The 12,403-nt window shown below is 36.6% G+C and overlaps 1 protein-coding gene across 4 annotated transcripts in view; it reads right to left on the reverse strand.

The window, feature by feature from the left end:
- Positions 1-12,403, reverse strand: part of SEMA3C (semaphorin 3C) — a 197,845-nt gene that overhangs the window by 41,061 nt on the left and 144,381 nt on the right. For all 4 annotated transcript variants that reach the window (XM_010587309.3, XM_010587308.3, XM_003407177.4 and 1 more), the window contains exon 12: positions 1,049-1,271. In XM_010587309.3, the coding sequence (XP_010585611.1) occupies positions 1,049-1,271 (223 nt within the window). The remainder of the gene's footprint in view (positions 1-1,048; positions 1,272-12,403) is intronic.

The raw sequence follows: 12,403 nt of genomic DNA on the forward strand, positions 1-12,403 counted from the left end.
TAACTGGGTCTATTTTGTTTATTGTTTCATCCTCAGACCTATCACAAAGCTGTCAAATTGACTGTATATCTGATCAATTTCAGACTGCAGAAACTGATAAAAATCTTCAATTTACTCATCTTGGTACTTAGTAATTGGTGCCAAAATTTAACTGGTCTTCCTTGTAGGTGTATGGATATTATCCTATCATCCTATTACTGACAGTGTTGCACTTCAGACTAGATCTTCAAATGTTCTTTTTGATGATGAATGCGACACCATTCCTAGCATAGTAGACCATACAATTGTCCAGTTCAAAATGACCGGTACCAGTCCACTTCAGTTCACTAATGTAATGCATCAGATATCAATCTTTATGTGTTCCATATCACTTTTTACTACTTTCAATTTTCCTAGATTCATATTTTGTACATTACACGTTCCAATTATTAATGGATACTTACAGCTGTTTCTTCTCATTTCGAGTAGTGCCACATCAGTAAATGAAGATCCTGAAAGCTTTACTTCATCCACATTATTAAGGTTGACTGTATTTTGAGGAGGCAACTCTTCCCAGTTGTATTTCGAGTGCCTTCCAATCTGAGAGGCTTATATTCCAGCACTGTATCAGACAATGTTCTGCTGCTATTCATAAGGTGTTTGCTGGCCAGTTTTTTCAGAAGTAGACTCCAGATCCTTCTTCCTAGTCTGTCTTAGTCTGGAACTTCTGCTGAAAGCCGTCCACCATGGGTGATCCTACTGGTACTTCAAATTTCAGTGGCATAGCTTCCCATATCATAGCAACAGACAAGACACCACAGTATGACAACCAACCAGAGGAGGTAATTCTTACAAAAACTCTGTAAAGTAATTCATTTTATTAACTCCATTTACAGGTGTGGAAACTGAGACATAGGGTAGTTAAATAACTCATTCAGGGTCAGACAGAAGTAAACATTGGCGTCTTTGTAGTTCTAATATCATGGCTCTTAACTACTATCTATATTATAGTACACTTTTCTACTAAGCATTAAAGTGAAGCTTCAAGTTTCATAGCTCAAATACCTACCTGTTCCAAGAAACAGGACATGGTATCTACCATCAGCTGCATTTACTCGATCCACAGCTATCTTTGTGTACTTGTAGTCGGTGCCTATACGGACAATCAAAGGCCTTCTGTGGATTGGGTAGATGGAATTGTACATGAGAGGATGGTTCCGAATAAAAGTCACAACATCATCTGGGAACTCCTTGGTCGTTCGCATATTGGGTGTAAATGCTCCTCCTGGGCACTAAAATAATATTTTAAGAAAATAATTAATAAATTAAAATAGTTACTTTGACTTAGTAATAATCAAAAAGCATCTACACTAAAAAAAATACTTGGACGCTCAGCTTCTTCTAAGTGTTTTGCCCCCTATTGAGGAGAAAACAGTCTAACCAATGATTTTACTATCTTAGGAAATTAATATATATTTTGTATAAGTTAATCATTTGAATGAGGCCAACTCCACTTTTTTTACCCTATTTGTCTTCAGAGAGAGACAGACACCATTTTGTATATAACTTTCACCATTCTTATCCATAACCTTTATATTTATATTACTTATTCTGTATTAGATATCATTTTGTTTAAAAAACAAAACAAAAAACTTGTGGGCATAATCTAATGTTACTACTGGTGAAAATAAATTATTTTATAATTATTAATTTAATCAGAACGCTAATGTGTAGGAGTTTTATTTCATCTAATTTCCCTGTCCCAAAAGGGGGATCTGTGAGGTTGGATCTTAGTTTGGGGATAATAAATTGTATCAGACAATTCCCTTCTAGAAAAGACTCCAGTGGCTTCTATTACCCTTAGAATGTAATACCAACAATTTACCACGTCCTACAAGCTCCTGTGTGATCTGCCCTAAGCCTACTTCTCCCATAGTAGTGCTTGCTGTTCCTGAACACTCCAAGCACGCTTCCCCTCCAGGGGGCTGACACTTGCTGGCCCCTGTCCAGACTCCTCTTCTCCAGACAGCCCCATGGCTTTCTTTGTTACCACATTCAGTTCTCAGTTTAAAAGTTACTTCCTCAAAGGTGATGACACATATAAAAATAGCATCCCCTCTTCATCTCTACTCTTGTGTCTGTCTCCATATTCTGTTTTACTTTTCTTCACAGGCCTTGTCTACCTAATAGTATATTATTAGTTATATTAGTATATTGTTGCTTGTATATTTGTTGTCTGTTCCTCCTAGAATGTAAGCTGTGTGTTCACCATAACGGGGCCTATTTTGTTTATTGTTTCATCCTCATACCTATAACAAAGCTGTCAAATTATAGATATTCAATAAAAAGTTGCTGAATGAATAAATTATTCTATTAGATTTGGCCTGTGATTTTGGTACCGGGGCTGCATGATACTCAGTTGTGGCTAGAAGAGGAAAGAGTCAGAGCAGGCAAGTAGTAGGCAGAATAAAATAACGAGACCTTAGAAAAGGACTGCCTGGGCAGATTCAGTAGTTCTGGGAAGAGAGCCAGACAAGGGCTCCTGAGGCCTTATGGAGAAGGTTCCACTTGTAGGGTACCTGAAGCCAAACCTGTAGGCTGGGAGCTGCTAAAGTGTGGAACCCAAATTCAGTCATTACTAGGGCCAGAATATTAAGATATAAGAGCAAAGTTGCTGCATATAGTCTTTTAATACACGCAAACATTGTTTGCTGACCCCTACTAAACCCCCCTCAATATTTGTACTTCTAGAAACAAAAACACTTCATCATGTTTTTCTAGAAACACATGGTACTCCTGTTCTAGTTTTTATTTATCCTCTTTAGAGAAGTACGGAATAAAAGGAAAGCAACAAAGCAAGCTTCTTGATCAACAGCAATGGACATAGCATAGGTGGTAAACAAAAACAATGGAATATGACAAAATGGAAAGCATATGCTTTATTCAGAGGTGACAATGGATACTTATTTCCAGCTAATCGTGCCTATGCAGGAATAGAACGTAGCCAGATTTCAACAGAAGACAGAAATGTGGAAACGTATGTGAAATATGCCAAAATTTTAATGCTGATTCAATGAAAAAAGAAAAACAACCTCGGGGGCCAAAAAACATGGCAATTTCTGGGTTAAACACTTGCCATAGCTCTACAACAGTGTTAGTGCGTCTGGGTCACTATTGCCAGGCCTACTCACGATTTCAAATAAGTCTTAGCAAATTAACTTGACCTCACTCGTCCAGATGTGGACTGCATCATCCTGAATGCAATTTTTAGACTGAATTTGATCAATTAGCATTACCAGCATTTTTTATAGGACCAGTAAATACAGTTCTCTTACTATAGAAAGGCACAAGGGGCAATTAAATGACTTCACGGAAGAGAGATAATGAGACAAGTAACAAAACTAAGCCTCTCATTTGTGCTCCCATTAACTAGACTTTCATCTGGGGCTCGTATGTTTTTCTTTTAAGAAAAAGCATTATATTTAAATATATGTGTTTATAGATGCCCACAATGAAGACCAAATGAGGACAAAGAATTTAATTTGAGGGTGTTCTAAGCTGATGGATACATTCCATACTTCTGTAAAGTATAGAATTATGGGTCCTTTCTACCCTCATTCTTCACACAAAGTGGAAAATACATCACTCACTGAATGAAAACACGGAAAGAACAAAGCAGGGGCATTTAAATACATCCAGCCCTTCATAAAACACTATCAATTATGGTTTTGCTAAGCTGAGGTGTCCCATTAAATATTTGCTAGTGTCTTCATTCGTAAGTTCTGGAAAGATCTAATGTTTAGCATATATTACTAGACATTCCACATAATTTCTAGTTAGTAATTATTTTGGTGTGTGATAACCTTACTAAATTATCATTTTTTTTTTTTTTAATTTCTGAGTTTTACTTGGTGGTAATTAAAATTCAGATAAAAATTATTTTCAGGTTGCTCCAAACTGTAGTATCAAAAGTTCGCCAATTTGTAGAAATAAAAGGGAATGCTAACAAGTGACTGAGAAAACTGTTGGTTAAGAAATAGTAATTAAAGAAAAAAAATTTTTAAATTGTCAGCAAATATAAACCAACTAACAAGGAAATAGACCTTGTTTCAGGGTTTATAAACAAAAGTAACTGGCATTTATGACCAGTAGCTTTTTTTTTTTATAGTCTTTTTCAACCAGTGTTTTCTACCACATTTATAGACAGAGGAAACTAGCAATTTGCAGTTTCCAATCAGTTAGGGTCTTACACTGTCTTATTTTTAATATGTTGCCTAACTCTCCAAGATATGCAAACATATAGTTACTTTTCTTGAATATGTCCTTTCTTCTTTGTGAACGGTGAACGCCGAGGGTAGCAAAATAGGCATAACAGAGTCAAACAAGCAGTTTAATTCAATTGCTTGGTTGGATGTGACACTTAAAGAATAAAACAAACTTATGTTTTATAATTCTAAACACTTTAAAATTGATTCTTTCCTACTTAAAAACAAAAATGATTTAAATTATAAGCATAATTTGGGCACACTGAAAGGGCCTATTGATGTATGCATAGGAATCCAAGCATTCTCTTATGTTTTTTCCCTATTGTAGTCTCATAAATTATGATGTTTTTGAAGTAAAAATTAATTTAAAAATATTATACATAATACAAAAGCAAAATATTCATAATGTTCAATTAATACTGAGAATATGTAAATACAAAATCAGATAATTTACAGCCACTATATTTTTAATTTACCCTATCAAACAAGGATTAGCAAACTATGGTAAGTGAGCCAAACCTGTCCCGAGTTCTGTTTTTGCTTTTTTTTTTTTATGAGTTAAGAATGACTTTTACATTTCTAATGGTAAAATATCAACTTTAAATGAAAAAAAAAAAATCGAAAGAACATACCATTTTGTGATACATGAAATTACTCTATTCCAGGCATGCACTTACACATGCCACAACAAAAATGAATAAAAACAGTCTCTGCCTTGAAGAACTCACAGTCCAATAAGGAGATTTAAAAAAAATAGAGATATGTTTAAAATGATATGAAATCACTGAAGATAGATATTTAGCCCATATTAACATTTGGCCGTAGTGTATGGGAAAACTGGTCCTATTAGTAGGTCCAACCTACCTCTGTTTCTCATAACTGGAATGGGAAAAGCAACAGAATTCTCTAAACCATTCTGAACACCTCTTTCCCTCCTAGGGAGATATCTTATCCTCAGACACACGAAGCCTGAAGGCAGCCAACAAGGCTGGTGGTAGATTGCTCTAGGAACTGGTAGGAAATTTCTCTCTCCTATTTTTTTCTGACAAATTTTAACTCTTCTTATATTGAGATGATCTGATCCAAAATTGGGGTTTAGGACATGGGGTAGAAATAGACTAAACAGACCTTCAACCTGCTTTGCTTAAGGCTTAACTAAAGAGAAAAAAGAAATCTTCCAAGTATTATAACTTAACTAAGAGTTTAATACTCGAGTTTGGGACTGGAGTCTGAGCTGATAACAAAGAATTCTTATTTTTCTAGTTACCTGACATGAAAAATTATCCCCTCCAATAGATAATATAACCAAAAGATTATATCATCAGTAAGATCAAAATTGAAAATATGAGTTTCCCACCTTTCCCATGAAACAAACAAAAAACCAATTTCCATAGAGCTGATTCTGACTCACGATGACCCATGTCTGAGCAGAACTGTGCTCCACAGGGTTTTCAGTGGCTTTCATCTTTTGGAAGTAGATTGCCAAGCCTTTCTTCAGAGTCACCTCTGGGTGGATTCAAACCTCCAACCTTTTAGTAGCTGAGCGCTTAACTGTTTGCATGACCCAGGGACACCTTTTTTTCCCCCCTTTCCCACTAAGGACCTCTAATTCCCTCTTCCTTTTCTTATATTTATGTAACAGCATAAAGAATGAACATGTTTGATCTTTTATACCCCTCATGGATTGAACTTTGTTGTTTTCTAGTGGAATAGATAAAATGTCCATGCAGTAATTTAAATTCATAGCCATTTGGCACATTGGTTCTATATTTATAATGAACATCTTGCTTAGAAATGAGCATCTTCTAATAAGGGTTTATTTTCAAAATTACAAAAGAATCCTTTTTGACAATAGTAATTAATCCCTTCACTGATTCACGGAATAAACTGCAGATAAGGATATAGAATGAATGACAATTATGGTGACAAGAACAAAAATGGATTGCCCTTTGCAGATTTCTTCTATCTGCACTTAGCTCAGAGTAACACTGCCAAGCACAAATAAAATGTGATTAGCTCTTCCCTCATCTTGGGGTATGTTAAAGCATATGTGTTGAATCTCAATCCATGTGCTCTCATAAAATAAAAGCCTTTGTCCTTTAATTAGGCTTATGTCTCTTTCTTCAGAGGGCTAATTTTACTTTACAGCCATTCAATAATCTCTGTTAAGCTTCTCTTTTATGTGTTCATTGTTTCTCAGTTCCTATAGTTTTCTGTTTATCAAGCAGCCATAAAAATTCCTTTTTTTGAGTAGAGACATTTTAAGTGTTTTGATTATTAAAGTGTTGGGTGAAATGCTAGGAATAACACGAGTCATATGTTAGGGAAGTCAATCAGCAATTATTGCCCGAACCTAATTTCTTTCCTATACTCAGGAATTCATAAACATCTGTTGACCTCTGATACTTGTAAATGTTCTTCTAATCCTCACATCCATTATACTAGTTTTCAGCATTAATATATTCAAATAGTAATATATATGTCCATTCTTTGGACAACTTTTATTTAGAAAGCATTGTGATGCGACCAGTATGGGCCATAAGAATAAACAGGAAACTCTATGGGGCAGTTCTACTATGTCCTATAGGGTCGCCATGAGTCAGAATTGACTTGATGGCACTGGGTTTTGTTTTTGTTTGTTTTTATTGTCTTCTAGGGAGACTTGGTGGCACAATGGTTAAGAGCTACAGATACTGACCAAAATGTCAGCAGTTCAAATCCACCATCCACCCCTTAGAAACCCTATGGGTCACTTCTACTCTGCTGTATAGGGTCGCTATGAGTCAGAATCAACTTGATGGCACACAAGAGCAACAACAACATTGTCTTCTAGAGAGAAGTATTCTACTATGGAAAATGGACATGTTCAAAGCAAAATAACAATTGAGACATACAAAAAACGATTCAAGATGAATATAAAATAAACACCAGAAGTTGGTTCATGATTAGTGGACCCAAATGCGTAAAAGCCAATAATATTTAACAGAATTCAGAATAGTGGCAAACTTAAGGTTGGCAGGGCCAGTAAACAGGTTTAGAGGTGAGAAAACAAAGTTTGGAGTATTCAGAGAGCTGGAACTCCAATTCCTTTGGTAATGCTGGATCACAGATTCCAAAGTGGAGGAAAGAGACACGAGATGAGGCTGGATACAGACAGCAGGAAATAAATGCAAAACTAGTCAGAGAAGGGAGTGACTGGCATGGTCAAGAGAGGCACGGTCCTGACCTAACCCTTAAAAGATGAAGGGGACTTAGTAGTGTTCCAGAACCTGGACTTGTTTTGAACATTGTTCTTTTAAACAGCATCCGGAGAGATACTGAGCTTATGTTTAAACTCTTGGTATTTTAGGTTTTTCATTTGAACCTCAAACAATCATGTAGTTGAGAACATGTGTTTATGTACAACCTGGCCTTCACCTTCCTTACAGTAATCCTCTACTGCCTACCAGGGCCTCTGTGCCAGTCCTGTTATCCCATGCAGAGCTTCCAAGACTCACTTACTAATTTCTCTCTTTGCACTGTGTGTTTGCTGCACCCTTTGCCTGAAACACCCTCCCTTACCCTAGTATCCACATCCAATCCCCCTTGGAGTACAGCTCAGTCTCACATTGTAGATTTCTATGTAAACAATGTTGTCCCACTGTGATCTCTCTCCTCTGACTTTAATGATACTGTCTGTAGTATTCACAGGCTTTGAATAATGATGTGAGACATTGTATAATTAACTCTTCATGTCTGTATGATTTATGTGTTCAATTTTAGTGTAAGCTTTCCTAACCGACTGTTTTCAAACATCTTAAAATGAATAAAAAATACTTCTAACGTGAGAGCAACCCGAAGATGTACACAACCAACAAAAGTGCCAGCAATGAACTCGTCTGTCTTTGCCACCGCTGACTATGTGGGCTATGAGTTTTCTGGGTTCCTTTGCCACATCAAGTACCAGACCTGTTCAAAGCACAATCACTGAAGCAGATGGTTCTCCTCCAATTATAAATAGATGTTAAAACTGAACACTCTTATTAGGTTCTGCTTAAACAGGATAGCATATACAAACACAGTGTCCTGCAGAAGCTTTATACACATTGCAGTGGAACAATGTAATATGTTAGCTTGGCCACAGAGAGAGTCTGGAGTTTTGGCTGCCCTTTGCAGCATACCAAAGGTGTCTTGTTTCTTCCACAAACTTGAATTACTTATGGAAAAACATTATGACACAATTGGCAGGCTTCTTCCTACTGACTTGGGCTTGCTGGTTGGGGCTGTTTGCTAACACAGCTATCAACTCTGCTTTAAAGGAAACGCCTACAGGGCACATTAGAGTGACGGTATAAGATTTCTGCCAGTGTCATTTCTTTAAGAACACAGTTATATATTTATGGGGTTGACCTGGCAACTGGACTACTGTGGGGGCGGGCGGGGGGGAGTTTGACAGTCACAGTTGATCCTTCATTGGGAGCACTTCAGAGGCAACATTCTTAACCCTTGAGAAGACAGAAAGCTTTGGGTCACTTGGCTGCTGATCTTCCGGCTACATGAGTGGGATATTAAGCCCTGAGAGCCCAGGAAGAGACGGTCACTGGCCACTCTGAGTCAGACAGCTGATTTCATGGTGTGTTGCTAGGAGAAGGGTGGAGGAACCAGATCTTCAGGGAGGTACGCTTTTCCAAGAGGAGTTCCAGAGGTCGCTCCCCCACCCTGCCTCTTTTATTCCCGAAAGATCACTCATCTGACAATTCTTTTTTTATTTAAAGAAGCTGCTCTGGTCTCAGCACCAGATGTTAAGAAACCACATTACAGAAATATGTCTCAAGTAGTGACTACTCCCTTTTTGCAGAGTCTGCTCCAGATGTGTGTCACTAAGCTCGGGCCTATTCCATAATGCTTTAGAACAGGAAAAATGCTCACTTTTGGAAGTTTGGAAATAGTGAAAAGTGGGATGGTTAGTAGAATTTTCTAATTTAGCATTGGTTTATTTTATTTTACTAAAAAGTATTTATCTATTCTCACATTTTATATAGCATATTTGCTACTCCATATAAGTGGTTTTCTCATTGTAATTCTCAGAGTCCTATGCTTCTGTTAAGGTGACTTATGAGCTGTCATGTGGGTGAAGGGCCTGATGAGGGGTGGGGCCAGTGGTGACACTTTTTCAGGAAAAAAAAAATCCCTTATTTGTAGTATATGACAAGTTCCATGATGTAAATATTACCACCATGGCTAATTTCAAGCTACCACTGTGATGCCATTGAGTTGGGAAGAGACACACACAACGTGCTGTTCCAAGCTGGTGCGAGCCGGTTCCAGCACACACTTCATGAGGCTTTGAGACCTTGAACCCTGATTCAACCAGAATGACTTTCTTTTACCTGTTTATTTTTTTATCTGAGGGATTTCTCTTAAGGCTTTATTTGGGGGAAAATTGATTTGTTGTTATAAAGAGTTTACATTTCAATTGCTGCTGTACAAATCAAAATCATTGATGAAAGCATATGTAATCACTAAAAATCACAACCACCTCTTAATTGTCTGTACTACGATGAAGCTATGACCAGGTCAACTTCAAACAGAAAGTAATTCTCAAAAATATGACTTCTCTTTGGAACATACTACTAGTGAGTTTTCGGAAAATTCATGATATACATTGAACAAAATAATGAAAGCCTTTGACTCATTGTGGAAGTTGAAAGTTGCTGTTTCCCCTTCCATTCTCCCTTCTCTTAGGTCATCCCTGCTTTTTATCCCACATTCCTCAACTTGAAGTACCCTAAGATGAATAACTTCTCCTGTGTACATAAAATAATTCGATGTTTGGCTTTTCTTCTACTGAGCTATCAGCATCCAAGAGATAATTAAAAAGGAGATTTCTATGATAGGGTTTTGTTGTCAGCCATGACTAATTACGGCCTTTTAAAATTTAATGCCTTCATGGATAAGTAGAAATTCTATAATCCTTCCAAAGTTAATTAAAAGTTAATAGTAATATAAAAAATACATATCAATGATTAATCTTTGAACTTCCTAGCAAGGGAACCAAACTCAACCCCTTTTAATTCTGAGTAAATAAATAGGTTCTTTAAAGGCTTAGCAAACTATTTTCCCTATTTAGAAAAAAAAAAAAAAAATTGACAGCAGTGTCATTTAAGATAATGAGAAAATAAAGGAATAAACAATACTTTCCAAATAAACTCTAATGGCAACACAACAATAAAGTACATCAACGAAAAAAAAAAAATTTTTTTTTTTTTTGTAAAAATTACATAGGATGGATACCTAAAAGAATATTGACAAAGGAAATTTTAAGTTCAAGCGCAAAGTGCTTCACTTTATTTAAATAAACATCATGTTCATAGCTATCTTTTTGTTTTTCAGAAAACCATTCTTTATTGGTCTCCATCATGTTTTACAAGGAGGCCTGGTGGAGCAGTTTTAAGCATTTGGCTGCTAACAGTAAAGTCTGTGATTCGAACCCACCAAGTGACTCTGTAGGAGAAGACAAGGTGATCTGCTCCTATAAAAAGTACTGCCTAGGAATTCCTATGAGTCAGTTCTACTCTGTCATATAGGATGGCTGTGAGTCAGAATCAACTCGACGGCACACAACAACAACCAAGTTTTGTAACTTCAATTCTATTCTATGGCATGCAGAGATATAAGGAACATTATATTCCTCTTGATGGCCAATTGTACAACATTTCTCTCAATCAGTGTACAGAGACAAAAACTAATCAACGTGCAAAAATGAAGCATTATAATGGTCCAAATGAAACATAATGTTATCATCGGAGTCTTAGAAAAAATCCAATTCTAATCTTCCAGGACAGTCTGTAACTTTAGCTGCAAAAGTTCTTTTTCAATATACTCCTTACCAAACCAAACCCATTGTCATCAAGTCGATTCAGACTCATAGCGACCTGTAGAGCAGGGTAGAACTGCCCCTTAATAAACTTTTCGAGACCCAATTATTTTCTCCTTTGAATTTTTTGTTGATGCTACGTGTTTTCATGAGAGAAGACATACTGAGTAAAGGACCAATTCAGAATTTTTGTTATGAGTTTTGATATCCATTATCTAAGATCCTATGTGTTCCAGCGGCCCCTAGACAATGCAAATCCTGCCAATACGAGTCAATAATAAAATCATTTATTTTTTTTAATTTTATTTCTTGGCAATTGGTAAAACATGTAGGCATCTGGCAATGACTGTATTTTATTCTAGTTTCCTTCTTCTTAGCCTTTTTATTAATTTTCATGAAACTTTTCAAAACATGGTACAATGCATTCTTCCTTACTGCAAAAACAGTACTTACAGTCCAAATAAATAAAGCCAAAGATTTTTTTTTTTTAACCTCAGGAAAATTCCACTACAATGTTTGCTTCATTACTACAAAAGCAATACTTAAGGGTAAAATAAATAAAACTAAAGGAATTTGAATCTCAGGAAAATTACCACTGCTATGTATCCTTTTTTTTTTTTTTAATGTAGTCTTCATTATAACAAAAGCAGTACTAACAGCTAAGAAGCAGAAATAGCCGTCCTGAAATACTTGCAGAACTGCTCACAGCAGTGCATTCCACCCGCTACACATGGAAGCAATGACTGGGCCCTAAGATTGAATGCAGGGTAAGAATAACTTATAGGAGTTTGAGTCTCTTGAAAAGTATCACTGCAATACATTATTCCTTGTTGGAAAGGCATTATTTACTGTTCAGAAGCTAGAAAAGAAGGGAACCAGCACACCTGGAAACAATGAATGCCGTAAAGGAGAAAATGGCCACTATGACTGAAGACTGGCAATAGCTTATTCTCTCGATAAGTACATTCTCACGAGAATATAGTAACTAGGAAACACAGCGAGGAAGCTTACCTCGTAGACATAAAAGCAAGCCTGTCACAAGTTTAGTTAATCCACACATCTGAGGGCATCACCTAAGACAATGTTCAAGCTACACAAAAATGAGGCTCCCATTCAGGATTTTTGAGTTTCACTTTTCAAATGGCTCCCACCTTGAGGTTAAACTTGTTAAAATCAGGCTACTACCTTTCCAAAGAACTCCGGGGGCATAAAAAGTAGGTGGGATACCGTATTTCCCATGGGTCCGGAAAGGGATAGGGTTTCCCAGGCTGTAATCTTTACGGAAGCAGACTCCAGCACCTTT

Source organism: Loxodonta africana, chromosome 8 (genome assembly GCF_030014295.1).
Source record: "Loxodonta africana isolate mLoxAfr1 chromosome 8, mLoxAfr1.hap2, whole genome shotgun sequence".
Taxonomy (NCBI): domain Eukaryota; kingdom Metazoa; phylum Chordata; class Mammalia; order Proboscidea; family Elephantidae; genus Loxodonta; species Loxodonta africana.